This window comes from Vulpes vulpes, chromosome 3 (assembly GCF_048418805.1).
Source record: "Vulpes vulpes isolate BD-2025 chromosome 3, VulVul3, whole genome shotgun sequence".
Lineage (NCBI taxonomy): Eukaryota > Metazoa > Chordata > Mammalia > Carnivora > Canidae > Vulpes > Vulpes vulpes.
Genome location: NC_132782.1, coordinates 55,324,760 through 55,351,490, shown reverse-complemented (window position 1 = coordinate 55,351,490; position 26,731 = coordinate 55,324,760). Strand labels below are relative to the sequence as shown.

The 26,731-nt window shown below is 38.0% G+C and overlaps 1 protein-coding gene across 6 annotated transcripts in view; it reads right to left on the bottom strand.

The window, feature by feature from the left end:
- The window catches only part of IGF2BP2 (insulin like growth factor 2 mRNA binding protein 2), a 152,975-nt gene that overhangs the window by 20,451 nt on the left and 105,793 nt on the right, over positions 1-26,731 (bottom strand). For 3 of the 6 annotated variants that reach the window (XM_072752514.1, XM_072752513.1, XM_072752515.1), the window contains exons 3-10: positions 21,548-21,596; positions 20,385-20,436; positions 17,073-17,136; positions 14,171-14,443; positions 12,152-12,286; positions 3,747-3,869; positions 3,257-3,392; positions 488-616 (exon numbers count right to left, since the gene is read on the bottom strand). In XM_072752514.1, the coding sequence (XP_072608615.1) occupies positions 488-616; positions 3,257-3,392; positions 3,747-3,869; positions 12,152-12,286; positions 14,171-14,443; positions 17,073-17,136; positions 20,385-20,436; positions 21,548-21,596 (961 nt within the window). The remainder of the gene's footprint in view (positions 1-487; positions 617-3,256; positions 3,393-3,746; positions 3,870-12,151; positions 12,287-14,170; positions 14,444-17,072; positions 17,137-20,384; positions 20,437-21,547; positions 21,597-26,731) is intronic. The other 3 variants (XM_072752517.1, XM_072752518.1, XM_072752519.1) reach the window with 1 other exon arrangement.

Here is a 26,731-nt window from a genome sequence, read left to right as displayed (position 1 = left end):
ATGCCAGGCATTGTGCAAAGTGTTTAGAAACAAACGCTGTGTATTATTTTCTTTTGAAAACTGCCTATTAATAAAATATGATGCATTTGAGTTATAGACACAGGTGAGATATGTATATATATATGAAAGAGCCATCCTGGTACCCTATTATTTCATTTATATGAACAATACTCATGAAGATTCTTATTTGAGCTAACAGATCTTCTTTTTATAAACAAATAGACTTCTAGTTAGTGAATTTGCTAGCACTGTAGTTTCTTTCCTAGGTATGCCATATACTGTGTAAGAGCACATATTCAGAGGATGGTTTAATAATATTTATCTGTCCATTAGGAAGAAGTCCCAAGAAATGTTGGATTTATCCTACAATCACTTATGATTATGGCCTCCAAATTAAAGCTTTAGCTCTCATTCAACATAGCAGAGTAATGCTGCCGCCTGGGGGTGCCCAGAGCATGAGCAAACCTCTAGATGCTGAGCTACTTACAGCGAAAGGGTGGTAAGGGGGAGCGGGGGGAGCTCCTCGGGGCCCTGCTGGTGGAGGCAGCACGGATAGTCCTGTTGAAAAGATGCCAAGTGCGCTGAGGTTCAACCCCGGGATCAGATTGGCTTGTTGCTGGGAACAGAAATGGAGAAAAAGATGAGGGGAGGAGACCAGAGAGGCCCAGCTTGCCTGGGTCAACCTCCATCTCTTGTCTGTTTGGCACCAGTGCCTCCTGATCCGCTCTGCCCTGCCTCATGGACCACCCCGCTGCTGGGGTGGGCTCTCCAAACCTCAAGCTGACGATGGCATTCCTTCAAAGCTTTTCCAAGAGTGTCTACACATCGTAACACAGCCAACTAGGCTCCTCTGGGGGACCCAGGCCACTGCACCCTCTCTCCTGCTGACCCCTGATCCCCACCCTGCCCAGTTCTGCTCCTCTCTCACTGCTGGGCCCCTGCACACATTATCCATCATGTAAGGAATGTGCTTCTCTTCCTCTTCACCTGGCTAAGTCGTACTCTTCATGTGGGTTTTACCTGAGCTTAGATGTCCCCTTCAGGCAGGAAACCTTCTCTCACCCCAAAGGTCTCTGCTCCAGTGCGTTTTCTTTGCACCCCCCACCAATATTCCTGTGTTTCCTTCAAATAATATTCAAAGTATCATCATACAGTATTCACATTGCCTGTGTAGTTGCCTCTTCCCTTTTAGACCATGATTTCCTTGAGGATGGAGACTGTTTTACTTAGTGTTGTGTGCTCAGTGCCTGGTATATAGTAAGTACTCAATAAATACTTGTAGAACGCATGTTTAAAATATATTGGGTTAACAGGTTTTTTCCAACTCTATCCAGAGAAAGATCAGACCTTTCACTAGGATACCACACATGTAAACACCATTCTCCAGGTTCAGGATGGTTCACAACTTCAAATTTTTCACCATTTGGTTGCCAGTGTTGTGATCCTCTCACCTGCTTGGTCATTTCACATTTAAACACGGGATGCTCACCTAGGCTGGGTTGAGTTTGAACTGCACAGCCCTGTCAGAGGCAGAGGGATGTCATCCCCTGACCTGTGTCCTCCCTGCCCCTACCTCTGTCTCCTTGAACACCAAGTGGGTCTCTAACATTTTCTATGTTCTTATTGTGACAAAGGTCATCCATTATCTTGCCTTCTCTCTTTTTTTTTTTTTTCATTTTATTTTATTTTATTATGATAGTCATACAGAGAGAGAGAGAGAAAGAGACACAGGCAGGGGGAGAAGCAGGCTCCATGCACCGGGAGCCTGACGTGGGATTCGATCCCGGGTCTCCAGGATCGCGCCCTGGGTCAAAGGCAGGCGCCAAACCGCTGCGCCACCCAGGGATCCCTATCTTGCCTTCTCTTAGGATGTTTGGAGTAGGAGAGCTGGGATATTTAACCTTTAACTCATCTGATATCTAAGATACAATAATTTTGTTATCTATCAACAATCATCTATCAACAAATGACTTTGTTACAGACATGGATGAATCTAAGCGATGCGCTCAAGTGGAGGTATGTGGAGCACACAGACCCTTCTGTAGCTTTTCTGGGTATTCACAGAAGAGATATTTATCATACGATGTCAAGAGCCCAAAAAAAGAAAATGAGATCATCTGAGGATATTTCCACAGACAAATATACACAAACAGGGAGGTGACAATACAATCCTGTCCTCATCATGCTCCACAGTTATCACATGATGTGTGCTGCTACAGTGGGGGGTGGGGAGGGGGGGGCGGCGCTGGGGAGAGGTAGGGGTAGTGTTCTTGCCTGAAGAGGAGGGTCCTTAGAAAGAGCTGCACTGACGGCACTGGGTTTAGCCTACAGAGCTCTTTGTCAATATTTACTCCTCTGTGAAATATTACCAGGTCTGAGATTTGCTTCAAAGTCATTCAAGGAGGGTGGGAAAGCAGATGGAGGTCCAGATGAAACAAAACAGGTCGGGGACTGATAATGGTACAAGTCTGTTTATAGGCATATGAAGACTAATTACAAGATCCCTTCCTCTTTTGTTTAGGTTAGAAAATCATTATAATAAAAAATGAAAAAATTACACCTCTGAGTGGGGCTTGGGCTTTGCTGATAGACAAATATTTTTAAGATTTTTGAATGTCAGACCAGTGCCTCCCCATTATAAAGTGAGAATTAGTTAGCAATAACAGAAAGGACATGCCCAAATCCGGACATCGCTGAAAGCATCAGTGAGAGCCAAGGTGGTTGACAACATTTATTGGGTGACTAGATGTGCAGATCAGTAAGCAAGGGATGAAAATCAGAGTTTAATTTTAAAGTATATATTTTTAAATTTAGAAAGTAACAGGACAATATTACAGAAAGTTTGTAAAGTAGAAAAAAATCTCTTTCCTAGCATACCAGCTGTTTTTATTTTTGTATGCAGCCTTCCTGTCATTTTGCTCCATACTATTTTACATAACCATAACCTGAACTAAATATACTTCTATATGCTCTTTTCTTAATTAACATTATATCATAAGCAATTCTTCATTTTATAATCTTCAAAGTTATGATTTTAATAGCTTCACACTATTTTTTATCCAGTACATTTATCACAATCCACTAGTTGGTTTCCTGCTTGTTTTAATGCTCTTGCCCCAAGAAGGCAGGAATAACTCCACATATCTATTCTAAGGCACTTCCTCACTCGCTGAATGACAACTATTCTTAGAGAAGCTTGTGTCCTGCCTGAAAACACATGTAAAAACCAGTAGAGAAGAAAGCATTCGGCACTTACATTAACAGCCAGCATATCATTTTCAAAGGCCTCACGGAGCTTCTTCATAATCTCTACCTCTGCATTGGCACAGGCCTCGACTGTGCCCTTCACAGTGATGGTTCTTTCAGGGTTGTATATGCTCAAATCCTGCAAGCTGGCCACCGGGAAAAAAAGAGAGATTTCCTTTTTTCAAAAGGAAAAATAAAATCCCAGAAGGATCACAAACAAGTCTTGGTGGAGGACATGGGGAGAAAACTGGGTTCCCTCACCACACACTGTTGTATCAAATACTTGTCATTTTATTTCAAATCTTAGAGGTGACTTAGCTCATATCCATAGCAGAAAATGTCTGACTGGTAACTATGCAGTTGTTTTGATGGTGTTGGAGAGAATTACATCACTTATGATTATAATCCCATTTTAAGGAAAGGCAGATGAAGGAGATGGGCATATCAAAATGCTCAAGTTCTCCATTTTGGGCACAATTAAACCGGAATGGGTGGCTTACGATGAGATTGTTATCTTGGTCCCCGTCTCATGTTCAATTTTCTTCAAATTTCTGCCTTCTTTTCCAATCAGTCTTCCAACTAAGCCATTGTGGGCCAAGATTTTCAGAGGAATCTCTTCAGCTCTAAAAGAGACAAACAATAATTTAACACTTAAAGTGGACATATTGGTTGCCTCCTAAGAGCTATTAAACCACTTTTTTCCCTTTACAAACATAAGCCATTTTGTTCAGGTACCAAGTGGCTATGGGTTGTAGGTGAGGCTTGTTCCTTCACCAACCCCGGTGCATGGATTCTGATTAACACAAGCCAAATCATGGTAATTTTATTCCCTTGTTGAGACTGCCTGGAAGTGGGTCTAGGAGGCAAATCTGGCCAATGAGCTATGAGAAGTCTCGCATGACTTTAGGAAGGTTTTTCTTGCTCTTAAAAAAGACAAGGGAGTTTATCAGCCCCGGATGACACACTACGATGCTACAGGCTCTCCTAACCCCACAGAGATAACCAAATTAACAACCACAGAGAGACTGAAATACCTCTGTGAGAACTCCAGAGCTCAGTTGAGAAACTATGGTACCCTGGTCATGATAAAGCCAAGAAAAGACTCCAGTAAAAGAGGTGGGAAAATCTGCAGTGTTTGGTGTGGCTACTCTTGCTCCTTCTCCTATGCAGCATAGCAAGGAGCAAATGGGAGGAAATCTCCCATACCAGGGATCCTCCCATGGGATGTAAACAAAAGATTAGACCATATATCCAACATTCTAGCTTATTTGGGAGCTGCCCGAGGGATTGGTTTCTGCCTTGCTTCACTTGAAGCACTGAAGAGAAGGGCGCCAGTGTTTTAGAAGCTGCTGAAAATCAAGGTGAGCAGTATGTTAGAGCTGCAGTTCCATTGTCAGAAGTCAGGGGGAGAAAGGTCAGAAGAGGTTTGAGAGGCCCTAACACCTCCAACAGGGCGGGTAAGTAAGATGGTTGTTTTTTATAAATGTCCCATTCCTAGCAAAACATTAAGAGACATACAAAGAAATGGGGAAATATGTGCTAATCAAAGGATCAAAATATAACTCCAGAAACCATCCCTAAAGAAATGCAGATCCATGAGCTGACGAATTTACAAATGTCATTAAGACACTCAATGACCTAAAAGAGAACAGAGAGACAACTAAACAAAATCAGGAAAACCATGAATGAACAAAATGAGGATATCAACAGAGAAACTATAAAAAACAATAATGGAACTAAAAAATGTAATACCTGAACCAAAACAAAATTCATTAAAGCAAATCTGACAGGCAGAAGAAAAAACAAGCACACTTGAAGACTGGTCATTTGAAATCATCAAGTAAAAGTAGAAAAAAGAAAAAAGCCCCCACAAAGCACAAAGGCTAAGAAATTTATGGGTCAGGATCAAGTGGACTAATAAACTCATGCAAATCCCAGAAGGAAGAAAGAGAAAGGGCAGAGAGCTCATTTGAAGAAATAACAGCAAAAAAGTTCCCAAATCTCAGGAAAGAAATGGACATGTAGATTCAAGAAACTCAAAGAACTCCAAATGGGACAAACCAAGGAGAACCACACTGAGACACATTATAATCCAATTGTCCAAAAGCAAAGACAAAGAGAGAATCTTCAAAGCAGCAAGAGAAAAGTGATTATTCACAAACAAGAGAGTTTGCATAAGATTATCAGCAGATTTCTCAGCAGAAACTTTTTTTTTTTAAACATTTTGTTTATTCATGAGACACAGAGAGAAAGAGAGAGAGGCAGAGACACAGGCAGAGGGAGAAGCAGGCTCCATGGCAGGGAGTCCAATGTGAGACTGGATCCCAGGTCTCCAAGATCAGGCCCTAAACCGCCAAGCCACCCAGGCTGCCCTCTCAGCAGAAACTTTACAGGCCAGAAGGCAGTGGGATGAAATGTTCAAAATGCTGAAAGAAAAACACATCAACCAAGAATATTGTTATCTGGCAAAAGCATCCTGTGAAAATGAAGGAGATATTAAGACTTTCCTAGATAAACAAAAGCTAATAAGGGAGATCATTATTATTAGGCTTGCTCTACAAGAAATGCTAAAAGGAATCATTTAATGGAAATGAAGGGACAGTGGATAGCAACACAAAGCCGTATGAAAATACAAGGTTCTCTAGTAAATGTAAATACAAATACAATAACCTGTACTATAATAATTTTGATGCACAGAATTTAAATGACAAAAACATTTTTTAAAAAAATAAATCTATTAATAGGTATAAAATATATAAAGAGCAATTTGTGACATCAGTAACAAAGTAGGGTGTAGAATTGTAAAAGAGCAGAGTTTGGGGATATGATTAAAGTTAAATTGCTATCAGTTTAAAATAGAATGCTGTATCTTTAAGATGTTTTATGTAATTGCAATGGTAACTATGAAGAGATTATAGATATACATAAAAGGAAATGAAAAGAGACTTAACACGTATCACTATAAAAACCAAAAAGCAAAGAACAAAGTAAAAAAATACACTAAAGAAAGCAGTAAAAGAGAAAAGGAGGGACAATAAAGCTACAAGACATTTAGAAAACAACAAAATGGCAATAGGAAGTCTTTCCCTATTAATAATTAATTACGTTAAGTGTAAAAGAATTTAAGTTCCCAATCCAAAAGATGTGGATTGGCTGAATGGATTAAAAAACAAACAAACAATGAAAGATCTCAAATTGACAACTTTAAACTCAAGGAATTAGAAAAAGAATAAACTAAATCCAAAGCTGGATTAATAAGGAAGGAAATGATAAAGATCAGAGCAAAGATAAACAAAATAGAGGAGAGAAAAACAAAACAAAAAAACAACAACTAAAAATTGGTTTTTGACAAGATCAACAAAATTAATAAATATCTAGATTAAAGCAAAGAAAGAACACTCAAATATTTAAAATCAGAAGTGAAACGGGATGCTGCAACTGATGTTATAGAGATAAGCATGATTACAAGAGAATACCATGAACACGCATACATCAACAAAGAGATAACTAGAAGAAGTAGATAAATTCCCAGAAACACACAACCTACTAATACTAAATCTTGAAAAGAAAATCTGAACAGACCAATTAATAAGTAAGGAGATTGATTCAGTACTTAAAAACTTCCCAACAAAAAAGCCCAGAATCAGATGGCTTCCCTGGAGAATTCTACCAAACATTTAAAGAAGAATTAATACCAATTCTTCCAAAAAATTAAAGAAGAGGGAACATTTCCAAGCTCATTCTATGAGACCGGCTTTACTCTAATACCAAGCTAGACAAAGACACTTCGATAAAAGAAAACTACAGTCCAATATCCTTGATAAATATTGATACAAAAGTCCTCAACAAAATACAAGAAAATGAATTCAAAAGCATTTTACATTAAAAGGACAATACAAAAAAATAAAAATAAAAAAATAAAAAATAAAAGGACAATACATTATGACCAAGTAGGATGTGCTTCTGGAATGTAAGGGTGGTTCAACATATAAAAATCAATGTAATATACATTAATAGAATAAAGGTAAAAAACCACATGATCATCTGAATTGATGCAGAAAAAAGCATTTGACAAAAATTTAGCACCCTTTTATGATAAAAGCAGTCAACAATCTAGAAATACAATGAAACTACCTTAATAAAACAAAGGCCTTTTGTGAAAAGCCCACAGTGAATATCATATTCAATAGTGAAAGACTGTAAGCTTCTCCTAAGATCTGGAACAAGAGAAGGATACCCACATTCACCATTTCTATTCAACTTAGTATTGGAAGTGCTAGCTAGAATGCTAGTTAGGGCAATTAGGTAAGAAAAAGAAATAAAAGGCATTGAAATTGAAAAGGAAGAAGTAAATTATCTTCTGTTTGCAGATAATATGATGTGATATGAAGAAAACTCTAAAGATTCCACAAAAAAAAAACCTGTTAGAATAAACTCATTCAGCAAAGTTGCAGTATATAAAATCAACATAGAAAAATCAAGTTTGTTTCCATACACTAACAATGAACAACCTGAAAAGAAAATTAAGAAAAAACACTTTCATTTTACAATAGTGTCTTAAAGAATAAAATACTTAGGAATAAACGTAACCAAGGAGATAAAAGATTTATATGCTAAAAAACTACATAGGACTGGTGAAAGAAATGAGAGAAGACAAAAATAAATGGAAAGACATCCCATGTTCGTGAACTGAAAGACTTAATATTGTTTGGATGTCCATACTACCCAAAGTGATCTACAGATTCAGTGCAATCCCTATCAAATTCCCAATGGCATCTTTTGCAGAAATAATTCATCTGAAATCTCAAGGGACCCTGAACAGTTAAAACAATTTTGAAAAAGAACAAAGCTCGAGAACTCATACCTCCTGATTTCAAAACCTGTTACAAGGCTACAGTAATTAAGACAGTATGGTAGTGGCATCAAGGCAGATAAATAAACCAATGGTACAGAATAGTGATTCCAGAAATAAACGCTTGCATATATGATCAAATGATCTTTGACAAGGGTACCCAGATAACACAATGGGGAAAAGGACAGCCTTCAACAAATGGTGCTGGGAAAACTGGATATCCACATGCAAAAGAATGAAGCTAGACCCTTATTTTAGCCCACATACAAAAATTACCTCAAAATGGAATAAAGACCTAAATGTAAAACCTAACACTATAATTGTCCTAGAAGAAAATAGGGGAAAGCTTCATGACATCAGGCTTAGCAATGAGACATCAAAAGCAAAGGCAACAAACACCAAAACAGACAAATTCAACATCAAATTTAAAAAGTTTTGTGCATCAAAGGACATGGTCAACAGAGTGGAAAGGTAACCTAGGGAAAAGAAGTAAATATCTGCAAATCATGTACCACTAATCATAAAGGATTAATATCCAGAATATATAAAGAACTCCTACAATTCAACAACAAAAAAAATCAGACAACCCATTTTAAAAATAGGCATAAATTAGATACTCTCCAAAGATGATATACAGATGGCCAATAAGCACATGAAAAGATGCTCAATATTACCAACTATCATAGAAATGCAAATAATCTGAGATACTATGAACACAAATTATTACCACACATCCATTAGTTTGGCTACTACCAAATAACAGAAAATAGCAAGGACTGGTGAGGATGTGGAGAAATTGGATCCCTTGTGTACTGTTGGTGATACTATAAAATGATATCATTGCTATGGAAAACAATAATATGGAGATTCCTCAAAAAATTGAATAAAACTATCATGATCCAGTAATCTCACTTCTGGGTATATATCCAAAAGAATTAAAAGCAGGATCTTGGGGGGGAAAAAAGCAGGATCTTGAAGAGATATTTGTACACCCATGTTCATAACAGTACTATTCACAATAGCCAGAAGGTGAAAACAACCCAAATGTACATCAATGGATGACTATACAAAATGTGATATATGCACACAAAGGAATATTATTCAGTTTTAAAAAGGAAGCAAGTCCTGCTGCATGCTACAACATGGATGAATCTTGAAGACATTATGCTAAGCGAAATAAGCCAGTCACAAAAAGACAAAATACTGTATGATTCCACTTATATGCAGTCTCTAAAGCAGTCAAATTCACAGAAACAGAAAGTAAAATTTTAGCTACTGAAGGTTAGAGGGAGAGAGAAAAGGAGAGTTGTTCAGTGGGTATAGAGTTTCAGTTTTGCAAGATGAAAGGTTTTGGAAATCTGTTTTTACAATAATGTGACTATATTATTGAACTGTAAACTTAAAAATAGGTAAGTAAAATAAATCAGAGAAAGACAAATACTGCATAATCTCATTTACATGTGGAATCTAAAATGAAACAAGCTCATAGATACGGAGAACAGATTAATGGTTGCCAGAAGTGTGTGAGGGGTGAGATGTGTGTGCAAAATGTGTGAAGAGAGTCAAACTTACAAACTTCCATATAGGGCAGCCCCGGTGGCTTAGCGGTTTAGCACCGCCTTCAGCCCAGGGCATGATCCTGGAGACTCAGAATTGAGTCCTGCATCAGGCTCCCTGCATGGAGCCTGCTTCTCCCTCTCCCTGTCTCTCTCTCTCTGTGTCTCTAATAAATAAATAAAAATATCTTAAAAAAAAACTTCCATATAAAATAAGTCATGAGATATAATGAACAGCATGGTGATTATAGCTGATAATACTATACTGAATATATGAAAGTCTCTAAGAGAGCAAATCTTAAGTCCTTGTCACAAGAAAAAAAATAACTATGAACATATTAGCTAGACTTATTGTGGTGATGATTTCACAATATATACAAATATCCAATAATTTTGTTGTACACCTCAAACAAATATAGTATTACATGTCAATTATACCTCAACAAAAAACACGGTTAGGATGATAAATTTTGTTTTGTGTTTTTTACCAGAAAAAAAAAAAGTTCAAAAAAGGAGGAACAAGGATGCCCTCTCTTTCAACTTTTGAATATTTTTATGTGGGGGCAGAAGGTCTGAAATCACTATAACCATCCTATCATCACCAGGCCAGTATCAGACATCCCAAGGAAGACAGAACAGAAAGAAAGGTGGTAGGTCTGAGTCTGTGATTCAATTGACCTTGGAGTCATCCACCTCAGGACTTCTTGTTATGTGACAGAATAATAGTATCTTATTGCTTAAGTGACTTGTTATATGTTTTCTGCTAGTTAGGACCAAAAGCAATCTAACATGCATTCCTACTATACACAGACACTTGAAGAAACACCACCAGAATGGAACTTTCAGAGGGGAGGGTTTTTGTAGGCTTTGTTCACATAGAATACTGCCCAGCACATGGTAGGTGCTTAATAAGTGCTTGATAAATGAGTATAAAAGAAAATTTAGGATTATTCTTCTACATCCTCTAACCTCCTGCTCATCCCCCTCAGGACTCAGCTGAAACATCACTTATCAGGGAGAAAGAAGTCTTCTCTGAATCCCCCAAATGTCTTCCTGCTCTCCTAAAACCTTGATGATGGTCCTTCACTTACATGCAGTTATTTTCAACTCTCACATGTCTCATGGCTGTGCTTGATGACCTCCTGGTGTAAGTATTTGTTTAGTGAATATCTCTCCCACTGGATCATTAGCTCCATGAAAGTAGGGTCTGGGTCCTGTTTATGGCAGTAGCACAGCACTTAGCACAGTGCTGCACTGAAAAAAACTGATTTCAGAGATATTTAACCTCTATGTTGGGCCTACGTGAAAACTCAAGAATTTAATTTACACATCAGTCTTTTGGATTATTTAGAATATTTGAAATTGCTTGTCCTGAGGCTGAAGGACCAGGAAGGGTGTTATTTATAAAGTTCTCAATAGCTTGGTTGAGGGAGGAGCTTATTCAAATTAAGCCATGGCATTTGGGAGGTTTCAAAGGCCTCAAATAGAATAATTCATAAGTAATAAATTAATAAGTTAGAGTCATTTATGAAATATGAGAATAGATTTGCAATGTTTTGCTTTTAAGGACTACTTTCATCTTCTTGGTTTTATTTTTTATTTTTCTTTTAATCTTCTTGGTTTTAGAACACTCTTATTTGACATTATTTGCTAAGTTAATTTTATATTTGATTCATCCCTCACTGCTTCTCTATAAAACTGCTGCCACTACCCATTAAGTGGATTTTTGCCAAACTGACAGGGGAACTCCTTTTATCATCTATTCCATTATCACTAATTCATTTATAACACAAAGTCAATGGGTATAGTAAGAAATGTATCATTTGAATTGGTACAACACTCAGGAATCCTAAGAAGTATTTTGTAAAAAAAGAAAAGGAGGGAAGGAAATGAAAGAAGAGTAAAGTAGCTACATGGATAGCAGTTTCTCCTACTTAAGGAAAATTTAAGAGTGCAACATGGTGGTAAAAACCTTTTCCAGAACAATAAATGATGGCTTCGATGACAACATACATTCCATGCAAATCTGCACTGTCCAGTATGATAGCCATTAGCCATAAATGTGACTATTTAAATTTGAATGAATGAAAATAAAATATTTAGCTCCTCCAAGGCAGTGGCCACATTTCAAGTACTCAATAGCAATATATGGCTAATGGCTATCATATTGAACAGTGCAGATACACAATTATTTCCATCATTGCATGGCCTTAGAAGCAGGTATCTATATGTTTCTACCAGTTAATTCTTAGTAATGAGTGATGGAACCATTCAGATGACCAAAAGAAACATGAAAGTGGAGAAACAGTCATGTCATAAACATAAAAGATCTATTTCCTACTGTATTCTCCTAAGGAACAAATTTCTTAAAAATAATCTGTCCCCTGCTCCCTATATCGAGTAATAGAATTAAAGGTTTTAAAAAATTTCTGTGTTAAGTCAATGAGAACTTACTCTGTTCTCTGTTAAGTGATCTGGGCATCATATGCACACTTACAGTTTGGTCTCATCAGCCTCTTTCTGCATGATTTCAAGAATCATGCGGCATGCTTCAGAGGTCCCCTCTGGGGTGGCATGGATGGTGACAGGCTTCTCTGCAGCCCCAGAGTTCTCCTTTCTATGGATGTCTACCCTGTAGAGAAAGAATCAGGAGCCATAACACAACGTCCTCTGGGACAGGATCCTAGTTCCGAGAAAGCATCTCATGGGCCAACATACAGCAAGGACACAGACAATGAAGTGTCATTAGCACGTTTGCAACCAAGGCCATTCTTCAAGACGGCGGCAAGCAGTGCAGGAGGTCTTGTGCCAAACTTGAATTCTTTGCAGTTCCATTTAGAAGGGAATATTTCTTGCCGGAGTGCTGTGGGACAAAGGCACCAAGCCAACTTGGTAATGAAGCCAGTTTGGCAAATGAAGTATTTTGTGTAGTCTTTCAAATGATCATAGAAGCGAAGGGTAAAGTGAGTGGGGTAACACTGCACACTGGCATGGTGCCAGTTTCTGAACTGATTGTAGCTTTTAAAAGCCATATGTTAATCCAAATCCAAACACCAAATTCAAGCAAGCTTTATATATTTGAGTGTGGATTAAAAACAGAGGAATGCCCTCTCTGCTGAAGTTTTTGGTTTCCTTGCCACTGGCAGCCTGCCTTCTTCCAGGCTCTTAAAACTAATGGCTCAAAAACTTGATGACTTTATCAGACTTCTTAGGGTAGTTGTGGCCCTACTTATTTTTGTTATTTTTGAAAATCACATAATTGATTGTATCCCTTTTTGCTTTGGCTGTTAGAAAGCCAAGATCCAAGTCTTTGGCCTATTTGCAAAAATTGGGCACATACTTTGAGAACTAAACTTCACTTCTCTTTAAACTTGTTGCATTTTTAAAGCCACTTTAAGAAATTTTTGGAACAAAAAGACATAACTAAAAATCACTTTTGCAGTGAAGCAAACTTGGAGGGGAGAAAAGAGCTGATTTTAAAATAAATGGAACAGCAGACAGTACTTCCCTCCTCTACTGGCTCATCATTTCACTGCTATGACCATGAACTCTGGGACTCATACATATAAGTGCCCATTATTTGGCAGTAACTCAGACACTTTGAAGAAAATAGTGTTTTCTCTTTCAGGTTACAAGACACTCAATGAATGACGTGAAAAAAATCTGCTAGGCATGTAAATAACCCCTGTTTGTCAGCAACTTGGTGTTTTGCAATTTAAGTGCTTTCACAGCAATTATTTCTTTCAATCTGCCTGACTGTCCTAATTCTAACAATAATCCTGGTTTATGGAACAAAGTTGACGCTCTGGGAAGTTAATTTTTTCCTAAGATCATAGAGCCATTAAATGGTAAATCCTGAATATGGGTCTTTGTGTCCTGTGCTTTCTTCATTGCATCATGCTGTGTTCTTAAGAACATTCAAAAACCAACAATCCCACAGGTCATTTTATCCACTACAATTCCTACTACCCCCTACAACTACTACTCCTATTCAATCTCCTTAGAAATTAAACATAAGGTTAATGTACTTCATTTCTTGATCAATATAGCAGACCTATTCACTTCTTTTACGTAGCTAATTATGAGATCACCTAAGCGATCTCCAAGGATGACTATGACTCAGGGCTCCAACTCAAGACAGGAGGTAAGAACTAAGATAAGTGGTTTCTGGGATCCCACAAAACTCAGCCCCATCCGTCTAATGTTTTAGAAATTGATGTACTCACAAGCATAAGTAAGCTTATGAGAACAATTCTCAGCTGTTAAGTCATTTGTACCTTCTTTATGAAACTTTAGTATTTCAGGGTGTGACCTTTAGGTTACTGGCAGAAGAGCACATTAAATCCCAAGCTTTGTTAGTTGGTTAGTTCTATTTTAAGAAGCTACCATCCCATACAGCACAGCAACCCCACCCCCCAACTGCTGATGCAAGCAACAGCCACCTGAGGATGACTGGGACCCACCAGCATTCAGGAGCCTGTCAGAAGGAAGCAAAGGAAGCCCCGGAGGCACGTACCGGGACTGGGTCTGCTTAGTGATGTTCTTTATGGTCAAGCCCTCTTTTCCGATGATGGCACCAACAAACTGGGTGGGGACCAGGATCCGCAGCGGGAAATCAATCTGTCTGGCCTGAGAAGAGCCCCCAGGGGCGTGGCCTTGCTCCCGGGAAGAGTGGTCCCCACGCTGGGCTCGCTGAGGGGGCGTAGGGGAGCTCACCTCTTCATCCGGGATGTAGGAAATCTTGAAGGAGTAGTTCTCAAACTGATGCCCGCTTAGCTTCTCGATGGCTCTGCAGGAGCAGGTGAGCTTTGTTAGAGAGTGATGTCAAAGAGGACGACCCTCAGGCCAGGGGATAGGTTCATTCAGTCTAGTTTACTAGTTGCCAATGTGAACAGCATTAATCCTCCCCAAGGATACAGTGGTGAGCAAGGCAGATGCCAGATCTGCTCCCTTAGAGCTTGTGGTTAATAATTAAACAATTGCAATGTACAGGCCTTGTCACACCTGATATACAACTATGCATTCTGCCTTTTTTCACCACCCAAGGTGTATCCCCTCAACAAAAACTCTATAAATATTGGTATTAAATTATGAGTCATTTTTTTCTCATTTTGTTTTTTCTCATTTTGATCATAATACATATTATTGAAAATTCAGAAATAGATATGCACAAATGAGAAAAAAACCCAGTCCATCCTATATCTTTCTTTTCTTAAATATAATTATCATTTATAAAACATGGATTAATAGCATATACACTATTTTTAATCTTTAAAAAACAGTTAATACTCTTAATGTTTTTTTTTTCCTGAAGGGATTTTATTTCTTTATTTTTTAAAAAAGATTTTATTTATTTATTCATGACAGACACAGAGAGAGAGAGAGAGAGGCAGAGACATAAGTAGAGAGAGAAGCAGGCTCCATGCAAAGAGCTCCATGCAGGGAGCCCCAGGCAGGACTCAATCCCAGGGACTCCAGGATCACGCCAGGGGCCAAAGGTAGGCGCTCAACTGCTGAGCCACCCAGGCGTAATCTAAATGTTTTCCAAGTCATTAAATGTCCTGCAATTTAGTTTTTACTGGATGTTTAACATTCTGTTAATTTATCATAGCTTTTGCAACTCATTCCCTAATGTTATACATAATCTTTTATTATTATATATAGTGTTGCCATGGGCATTTTTGCAACTCCAACTGCATACTGGACAAATTCTTAATGGAATTGCTGGGTCAGAGAGTACATGCAGAAATCTGATATTATTAAGTACCGCTCAGTGTGCTTCTGGAAAGTTTCAACACTTACTATTCCATAGCAGTTAAGAGAGCATTTGTTTCCTTGAGTCCTCATATTATTTAAAATTATTTATTAATTTGGTAGGGAATACACAATATCTCACTATTGCATTTTTAAAATTATATGGGAAGTGGAACAATTTTTTCACAGGTTTTTTGCAGCATATGAAAACAATAACCTTATTCTCCTAGGTTAATGTTTAGGGTTTGTGAATTTATTACAAAGTAGTATCTTTGAATCCAATAAAAGCAACAATCATGTCATGTATGGAGGTTCTAGCTAAGTGGCAGCTGGACACAAACTACAACAGTGAGTTGCTGATATATATCCTGCTTATGTACATGTGGCTGAAGTCAACAGCAAATGATCTATTGCCTTTTTCAATGCAAAATTAATTTTTTTAAGACTAGTGGTAGGAAGATGAGTTAAATATATCATCATGTGTGTTGAAACCTTGAAAAATAATAAAGCTATAATTCTGGGATGTATAACCAAGGTTATGCCACATCCACGAAACATGGCCATGTTTGACCATAATTCTAGTTACAATGACCTGACAGGCATTTCACTTTAAAGACCTCCTACAGGGCAGCCCTGGTGGCTTAGCGGTTTAGCACTGCCTTCGGCCCAGGGCCTGATCCTGGAGACCTGGGTTCCAGTCCCGTGTCAGGCTCCCTGCATGGCTCTCTGCCTGTGTCTCTGCCTTTGTCTCTCTCTGTCTCTCTCATGAATAAATAAATACAATCTTAAAAAAAAAAAACAAAGACCTCCTACAAAAAGAACTTGGTTTTTTTTGTTGTTGTTATTGTTTTTAAAGACCCAATTCCATGTCCATTAACCGCCAACCTCAAAATTAACCATCAATGAAGCAATATAATCATAAATAGGGACTAGGAGGTGAATGGAAGTTAGGAAAAAGAACCCAAACCAGGCAATTTTTGATTAACCACTTCCAGACAATTCTCCCTGCTGCTGCTGCTGTCATTGAGATGGATCCCCTTTTTAATATTACACAGAGGAAATTATCTCTTCACCAAGTGTGGAGAGAAGTAGATTGGTGCTTCTTGAGGTGCATGGAGGAAGCTCCAGGTAAAAGAAGCTCCCACCGGTTGGCAAAGCAGAGTCTGTGGAACACAGTGTCAGAGAACTGGTGCCTCTATTCCCGACCATGTCAAGACACAGCACCCACCTCAGTTTTGATGCCATGGCTCAATATTTTTCAAGATAAAGACTCTGTACATCCAACAAATGGACATCCTGGATAATGGTATAAATGCCCTCGAGCTCCACTGACATGTCAAAAGTAAGTAGCAGAGATGTCCTAGAGCTCCTCTGGTGTGTCAAAGATAAGGATCTTTTTGGAATTCAAAGACAACCCTCCAAAATTTTATTTTATTTTATTTTTTAAATATTTTATTTACTTATTTGTGAGAGACACAGAGAGACAGAGAGAGGCAGAGACACAGGCAGAAGGAGAAGCAGGCCCCATGCAGGGAGCCTGATGTGGGACTCGATCCCGGGTCTCCAGGATCGGACCCTGGGCTGAAGGCGGTGCTAAACCGCTGAGCCACTGGGGCTGCCCCCCCTCCAAAATTTTAAAAGGAAAGTAATCCAAACCCACTTACATCTTTGCTTCTTCTCTTGTTGCATATGTGACGTTGACAACGGCAGTTTCTGTGTCTGTGTTGACTAGGAAAGAAGCAAAAACTATACTGTCATAGGAACAAAAAAGCTGCCACCCTCTGGTTCAATGTAAACAGACTAACTTGAGAAAAGAATGAACAAAAAACTCATCAGTCTAACTGCACAGTTATCTGAATCTCTATCTTTATTCGCGTGCATTCATAGTAAATAGTAATCAACTGTATATGCACATTTGTAATCAACTGTATATACAACTCAAAGCTACATTTTCACTTATAAATACTATTGCATGTGCACATGTTTGTATTTTCATTTTAATGTCTATATAAAATTTAAGTAAATGTGCCATGATTTCTGGCTAACCATTCAATTGTTGACATATGGGTTATTCCCAATATCTGCTCTTCTAAGTAGTGTTGCAAAAAATCACCTTTATTGCAAACATCATTTGATTTGTGTTGTTTTATGAATTACTCTTTAGGCCAAAGTCACGAAAGAAAAATAACTGGGTAACAGAACATAATGCTTAACGCATATTTTTCAGATTATTTTCTTAGAAGTATATATCAATTTATTGTACTACCGTCAAGGTATGAGTTTTAATGTTATGTTCTGCCTTTATTTTTAAATAACTGGATATATGAATAAAATAATAAAAGGTATTTTAATTCTTCATTCATTCTTAGAGTTGAATTAATATTTTTGTTTCCCTTTGACTGAACTCCATGACTGTGTGAGTTTAATCTAGTAATTGTATATAATAAATAAAGAAAACTGACAATTATAACTTACTTGGCTGAAGGAGAGAACTCTAAGAGTGACTAAATACTAAACTCTTGTGAGCTGGCTTACTCTGGTTCATAACTGCTTGCCTCTTCTTCTAAAGTCAAAAGTTAAAAATAAATTCAAAAGGCAAGATAAAGCTTTCTCAATCCAAGCCAGTAAAGGTAACTCCCAAATCCCGGTTTTGCCAAAACAAGTAGCCATGACTAAATCAGATCCTCCCTTTAAAAAACTTGTAAGCTATTGGGGAGACTTGGAGTTAACAACAACAGGAAGTTAATGATAATTCAAGAAAACCATGATAAAGCCGCTTTCCAAAGTAATAATAAAACCCTGTAGTGTAGGGATTCCTAATCCTAGATCCGTGTTAGGGCTTTAGGAATTCTATATAAACTCACACCCCCACCCCCACCCCGACCAAAGATTCAAATGTGTGGATATATGAATTCCTCTGGTTTATAATTTCCATAAGACTCTCAAAGAGGTTAAAGGCCACGGCTCAAAATACTGTGTATCCGATAACCTCTGAGTAGCTGCAGCCTTCACAGGGAAGGGATGTACAGTCTTCAGAAAGGAGATGCCCCTGAGATTTACATGTCATAAATGCTGAGCCCAGCCTGGCTCTGCCCGGGAGTGTTCTTGCTGCCCTAATTCACACTTACCCAGAGAAGTCCTCATAGTGCAAAACAGGGGATGAGCAGCCCACAACCGTCCTCTCTCAGTGCTGACACACAGAATGTACAGAGGGTTCCTATTTGCTGCTTTCTAGTGCTCCAGATGAGGCTGTCGACTCCCAGAAAGGGAGAAAGGGTTTGGACCTCCTGAATAAATCTATCCACTAGGATGCTCAGATTCTCAGATTCTGTTCTCACTTCTTAGTCATATTCTCTGTTATTCAAAGACACTTGTCTTCAGGAAATCAGACAGTTCTGCGATTCTGGAAAGAACTGAGCTCCATTCAAATAATTTATTTCGCTGGACATAAAAACTCTAAAAAGTTTCTTAAAACTCTACTGAAAATGTTTTCCTGCTGAATCAGGAATCACCTATGAAACGAAACAAAACAGAAAACCCAACACTTCTATCCTGTAGTTGTGAGGAAGCTGGAAACTGGGTGGTCTCCAGGGCACAGGTGCGCTAGGAGTTGTAAACCGCCCTGGGGACCTGAAATAATTCTTCCTTGCATGGCATTGTCCTGAATTTATAACATGGTCTTAGCTAGTAACTTTTACAGGTTCATGTCTGTGAGGCCATCTTGCCTACTACCATCCAATCCTTATTAGAATGTCTTCTTTTCCATGTTGAGGGAAATAACAAGAACTGAGAAATAGAATCCTTGTAAATCATGTCTTCTTTCTGAGCTCTCTCCCTTCACCTTTGGGCATGGGCAGTCAGCAGCATGAAATTGAATAATAATATTTTTAATATTCATGGAGTGGAGAACATCTGAATAATTACTACTTAAAAATGATTATTATACTGGCAGATAGAACAGATTGCATGTAAGAAAATGGGTTCTCTGTGATTAGTTCCAAGTGAACCTTAGCCTTGAGATCATACAGGACTCCACTGCCTACAAATATTTATACAGTTTCTCTCTGGGTGCCACAACTATTTAGTGATACAGAAAGAAGTAGACATTATTCTCCCCATTTTATACAGGTGGAAACTCAGTCAGTGAGGGTAAGTGACTTTCCCAAGGGCTCACAGTCAGTAAATGACCTGATTCACATTCTTCTTTATTGCATGTTACTGCCTGTTACATCAGGCCAAAGAAAAATTATCTTTATTGCATGTTATTGCCTGTCATATCAGGAGCCTAGAATCTACTTTTCTGGGACTCTTACAGAGCTACATAAGATATCAGCTTCTTTAAAAAAAGTATCTTTTTTTTTTTTTAATCATAGCATTTCATGTTTTAGATGATAAAAGTGAGAGCGGCAGAAAGAAGATTATATATTTTCTGTGGATTTCCAAAACTTCCTAAATCTGTGGCTCTCAAACTTGAGTACACACAAAAATCACTTGGGGGTGCTTGTTTAAAATAGAGATTCATGAACTTTTGCCCCAAAGAGTCTTACTTTGTAGGTCTATGGTGAGCCCCAGGGATCTGCATTTTCATAAGTATCATGGGCGCTTCTGGTGTAGGAGTCCTCTTCCTTGAGAAACACTCAATCTAAGATATTAGGGATCTGTTGTTCTTAGCCAGGAAGAGGAAAACTGTAACAACGTAAATTCAATTACTTCCAAGTGAATTAAGCTTACCTCAGCTTGATAGTGTTTTGTCTGCACATTAACAGAGTATTAAAAAACCAACCTGTAAGTCATATTCCTTAAAAAAACAAATTATATAGATATGGATAAAAAGATTTGACTATCTCTCATACACAGAGGAAGCCTGTTTAAAAGGAATTTGAATTTACTATTTCTCTTTGGAGTTGACCCAGCCTATAAGAAATAACATAATAACCCCCCTCAAAATTCAAGAGGCTAATTTCCTCACTTATTACCTTGTTCTACATTCTCCACTGTCCCATACTGAGCCAAAAGTCCATCCAGCACCTGAAATTTAAAAAAAGCTTCAATGTCAGAATGGGAAGACAAGATCTCACACACACACACACACACACACACACACACACATACACAAATGGTTTAGTGATATTTTCCAACAAATGAAATAAAACAAAGTAAGGATAGTTATAGGAATAATCTAAATAAATTGATACCTCAGGTCTTCCAACAAAACAGAACTGAATAAATATATGGGACTTGTATTTGCTTATTGGCTCTCAAGTAATCTGTTCACTGGGGTAACACAGCAGGATTTCAGTCTTAGTAAATGTTAACAATCACATTCATCGTGATGGTTGGAACACATTGCTTTTGAAATGACAAGGAGAATAAAATACAAGGCTCATTTGTCCTTCTTGGAAGTTTTAATCATTCTTCCTTCTGTTTTTCTCTAGGGATCTCCTTATTTTACAAAGCAATGGGATATATATATTTGAACTGTTTCATAATAAAGGTTTTTTTTTTAAGTAATAAAAATGTCAGACAAAACATTGTTTCCTTTAAGGCTGTTTTGATTTTGTTTCATTTGGAAAGAAACATTGGGGCAGTTTGTTTTTAAATAGTGCAATAAAGCTACTCCTTGAATTTTATCTTTTTAAATTTTAAGGTTGCTATTTTATAAGTTTTATAACTCTGAAACTATATCTTAACTACTATTCACAGCAAAACTAATTCAAAATAAACAAAAACCTAGTCTAACACCCTTCTATTTTTACTGGGTTTCCACTGATTTTTTTTCCAAAATCATAATTTGGAAAAGTAAAAATCTTTTACAAAATCGTGAGATAAAAATCACAAACCAGGTATACATTTAGTTTCAGAGTTTGTTGCTGCTTGGTGCTGGAGAAGACAGAACAGGAGGGCTCAAAGCATACATCTTGCCCAACAAAAGGGACGAACCCTAAAGTTATGGCAGATCACATACTTTAGGATACTGAAAAAGGAAGAGAGAAAACTCTGGGGCCTTGTGGGAAAGGACTTGAGGACCTCTAATTCCTCAGGGAACTAACAGAGGGAGAGATGTTTTGTTGGCTTATTATAAAGTAAGGTGAAGATAGAGAGCAGGAAGACAGTAAATATGCAGGTGACAATGGCTTACCTCCCACTGCAGGTGAGGAGGGATGTTTCGGATCTGAATTTTTCTGCTCCTGTCAAAATGAAAGCTCAGACTGTAACACTTTCTCCAGGACACGGACTTCAGCAAATAATAAAAACAGGTTTAAGACCAGAGTTTGAGTTCACTTCTCACTGTATTTACTGAGGCATCAGCAAGAGATTCCAGCTGTGACTCATAAGCATCATGTTTTAAGGGTTTCAGTTACTTTGGGGAAAAAAGTGAAGAAAAAAACCTAAGAAGTCTGAATATGGTTAAAAAAAAATGTTTAAATGCAGACATGCCTTTCCAATTTCTTGCCAAAGAAGTTAGAATTTAAATTCCCATATAGATTCTAATTACAGAATTTTAACTTCCTCCCCAAAATATATGGTCCTGCAACTGACCCTACCCCAAAAGAGACCTCAGCTCAAATATGACAGTTGAACTCACATATATAGTGGATTTAAACAAGATCAGATTTAGCTCACCCCTTACCTAATACAAAACTTCCTTTCAAAAATTACTTTTTATCTTTAAATAAGTAATACACTATTAAAAAATTAGAACACCATAAAAAGGCATATGTTTATATGCACCTCCTTCCCTCACCAGAAATAAACACTTTTACTTATTGCTCATGTATCCTTCAGTTTCTTTACGCAAATAATAGCAAATACAAATTCTTATTTCTCCTCTTTTCTTACACAAATATTTGGATATTAATTGTAGAAACAAGCTATCTGTATGCTGGTTTTTTGTTTTGTTTTTTTTCCACCTTAACAGTAACATCCTGGAGATCTTCCCAAGTTGGCAGATAGAGAGCATCCTCATTCTATTTTGTGTTACCTGGATGTACCAAAGTCCATCATCTCCTGTTGATGGACTTTTGGGCCTTCTCCTGCCTTTCTAGTCAGAGGATTTTTCTGTTTTGCTGAGACATCCTGCTGGTCTGATAATTTTGAGTTAGATTGTTTCTTTTTTTTTAATGTAAACATTAAAGTTACGTGGAAAAAAAGAATAGGATAAGAAATTTTTTTCTATCTTTTAAGAACATGTTAGATTCTGGAAGGAAAACAGAGCAGCATTTAAATATTAGAGAGGTCATTTTAATGGATGGACTTGACATTCAATTCCCCTTAATATCCACTTGAGGGTGTTGCAAGAGAAAGGGTATGATGGCCAAAGTACCTGCCATTACTTGTTCTTTCCTTCTGGTATCAGAGGTACCAAATAGTGGCAACACACAGCCACATCTTTTTTCATGCCTTTAATTTTGGCAATAGCTCCAGAAAAAAATGTTACAATTCATGCAGAGAGGAAAAGAGAGAGGAAACATGGAAACAAACAATGAAGTAAATCAGGGGCTCCAGTTTTCTCAGATTGTTTTTTTATTGAATGCAAGGAGGGGCCATCCTAGATCCTATACAGTATTTCTATTTTATTTTTAAGAATGAGAAGGCATTTGTGCTTTACTACAGGCCTCCTTCAATGACAATACAAGCCAGTCTATAGAACCTTTCATCTTGTCTCAGGATAGGAAGGAGGAAAAAGAACCAAGAACTAATTTTTACCTCTATGCTATGAAGCCTTTTTTCTGACACTGCCTTTGGCAATAGTTCATAATAAAACTGCTGACACCATCCCATGTAGAGGCTACATGGAATGTTCCACTGAAGATGTCACAAGCCTAGCTATTTATAGAAAAGGCATCAGAATTTGCAAGAAATTGAATATTTCTAAAGAAAAATACTTTTATCTCCAAATATAAACATTGATTCTAAATGCTAACTAAGAATTTACTGGTATAAGTCTTATTGGAAGAAACCCATGTATGAACACAAAGTTTTGGAAAAAAGATAGCTACTATAGCATTGTTTGTTATGACAAAGACTGCAAATAATCTAAAATCTACCAACAGGGCAAGAATAAATAAATCATCAGATAGTCACAAGATGGAACATTATACAGCTGTACAAATGAATGAAGTAGGGATGCCTGGCTGTCTCAGTCAGTAGAGCATCCAACTCTCGATCTCGGGGTTGAAAGTTTGGGTGTAGAGATTACTTAAAGAAATGAAGTAAACACGTGGACATGGTCATTAGGAAACTCTCCAAGGCATGCTGTTATAAGAAGAGAGCTAATTATACATTAGGCTAACCCTGTTTTTTAAGTGCTCTATACAGACTACATGTTATTAAATGTGTGTGCTTTGCACATACATTAAAAAGGTAGCTACAAGAGGTTGGTGGAAGGGGGAATAAATACACTTATTTTAGCTACCTCTGTCATTTTTTTTTAAATGAGAATGTATTCATGTCTTACTTGCTTTAAAAAATTAACAATTAAAATTCTTACTAAGGCTACTTTAATGAATACACAAGATTTATTTTTGAAAAGTACGCTAGAATCTACTAAAAAAAAAAAGAACAACAACAAAAAACAAACAAACACCTGACTTCCTCCATAATTAGGTTAGGTATTCTTGAAATCTTATTTAACAAAATATTTATTTAGCCAACTCTGTTTCTAATGTATAAGCTGTCAAACTCTGCCCAGGTGCAGATTACCCCAAATCCTAACTAAATGGGTCCAAAATAATAATGCTTCCCTGTAACATCTCATGTAAGAGAATGCACATCAAGCAATTAGTTCAGTAACTGCAATGTTTGTTAAGCAGGATGCCAGGAAAAATAGTCTCTAAAAAAATTGGTGTGTGGCATCTCTAATTTTAGATCAGTATGGAAAGGAAGAAAACAAACAGAACTAAAAAAGGATATCACTACAGGAGAAACAATTAAAACGATCCTTGGATCACTGGGAAGATTATCCTGAGCGATTATCTTTCAGGATCAGGATCAATCAGGACCTGGGAATTCTGCTAACTTCCAAGGCACCATCTGGATGCTGTGCCTCCTTCTGGGGATCCTCGGATGTCCATTTCCTTCTTACCAGAGAGAGACTTCCACATGCCCTTCAAATCCCACTCCCACATGCAGAGGCTTCCAAGGTATCTCCAGGCAGAACGGTCCCCTCTGCATCCTTCAGTTTTTGTAACAGTTCACTCTGCTATAATTATTTATCTGCTGGGGCTGTCCTGATCCCCCATGAACCCTCTGCTAGATAGTAATTTCCTCAAGGACAGTCTCCTGGTGTACTAGTCTCCTGTCCAGCACAGGGCCAAGTATCTAGTATAAAAGGAGAGCATGGCACCCCATGGACTCGGAAAAGCATTCCCATTGCTGGCTGTAGCCTGCCTATGATGTGGATCCCCTGACCCCACCCCAGAAGGCCAACTCTTTATTTCTCCATTGTCAGGTAGTCAAGAGAAGAGGGAGGAGTTCTTGTCCCTCTTTCCTTTAGAAAAGAAACAGTGTTAGGCTCAGTTTCAACCAACAAATGTAGATCTTTTTCTCTCTGAAATCCCTAAAAGTGTGCCCTGCTTTAAAAAGCCAAACTTATACAGTAACTCAGGAAAGGGACTGGTTTTAAGAAAATATTTTGTTCCTTAAAAAAAAGGGAATAATCTCACAGTTCCTTTATTAAAACAAAACAAAACAACCCCCCCCCCAAAAAAAACAAAAAAACAAGCTTCTCTAAATATACGTAATGACATTTCTCATCCTCACTGCCCAGAAGCATTAGAGCAGTCTCCTAGTTGGCCCATTTTCTGACTGTACTCCCTCCTTGGCTGCCAGTGACTCTCTAAAACACAAGTATGGCTGGTTACTCCTGTCTTTTTTGATTCCCTGTCACCACATCCAAATTTTCTTTCATGACCCTGTTACTATCTTCCTCATCTCTACCTTGCCAACACCAAACTACCCAAACTTTGTGCACTTATCCCTTCATCAAAAGTAATTTGTTACACTTGCAGTTTATATGCAAGGTATCTGAGGTACAGATAACCTCACTGTATTACAGTTTACATAATGTTTTCAGGGTCATCCATGTTGTAGTATGTATCAAAATTTTACGCTGTGCATTGTTTTTTTTTAATTCAATTTGCCAACATATATCACCCGGTGTTCATCACATCACGTGCCCTCCTTAGTGCCTGTCACCCAGTTACCCACCTTCTTCTGCTGCAACTATCAGTTTGTTTCCCAGAATCAGGAGTCTCTCATGGTTGGTCTTCCTCTCTAATTTTTCCTCACTCAGTTTCCCCCTCCCCCTTCCCTATGGTCTCTTTCATGATTTCTTATATTCCACATATGACTGAAACCATATGATAATTGACTTTCTCCAACTGACTTATTTTACTCAGCATAATACCCTCCAGTTCCATCCACATCGATGTAAATGGTAAGCATTCACCCTTTCTGATGGCTGAGTAATATTCCATTGTATATATGGTATATGGAGCTTTTTTTTTCTTAAAGATTTTATTTATTCATTCATGAGAGACACACAGAGAGAGGCAGAGACATAGGCAGAGGGAGAAGCAGGCTCCCTGTGGGGAGTAATACGTGGAACTCGATCCCAGGACCCCGGGATCATGACCTGAGCCAAAGGCAGATGCTCAACCACTGAGCCACCTAGGCATCCCTATACGGAGCTTTTCAAAATCTAAGTGCCTCAGAATACTTCTTATATTATCTTAGTACTGTAGATGCCCAGAGGAAATAGAAAGTTCCAACTTAAGTGAATTTCAGATAAACTAGATGTCCATTGTTAGGAGTTTCAATTACCTGGCAGAAATTACTTCGTATGGTAGAATCTGTAGCTTAAAATAAGTGGCCAACCATTTGGGGAAATACAATCATATTTAATTGTCATGGAATTTCTGTGATTCTGAAGAATCATTTTACCTGTATTCAGAAAAAAAAAAAAGAAAGAAGTAAAATACGTGTTTGCATGTGTGGAGGACGATGGCACAGTTTTTCAGGCATATGGTAATTAGCCACAAGTCTGATCAGCCACCTTGGAAACTCTAGTCCAAACCCTGACCATGATGAGGGCTTGAGCGGAGAACAAAATTAACAACTTGTGGGACTGTAGCTCATAAGATCCCAGGTTCCATTTGTAAGTCAGGCTGTCTAGGGACTGGAGGATCCCAGGTGAAGTGTGGACCAGAGAGGCAATCTAGGAGTAAAGAGGGTCCCTATGAAAGAGTCCTTTGGGGTTCAATGAGGGAGTCTACCTAGCTAGGTCCCATCTGTTTCAAAAGCAATTCTGGGTATCATCAGA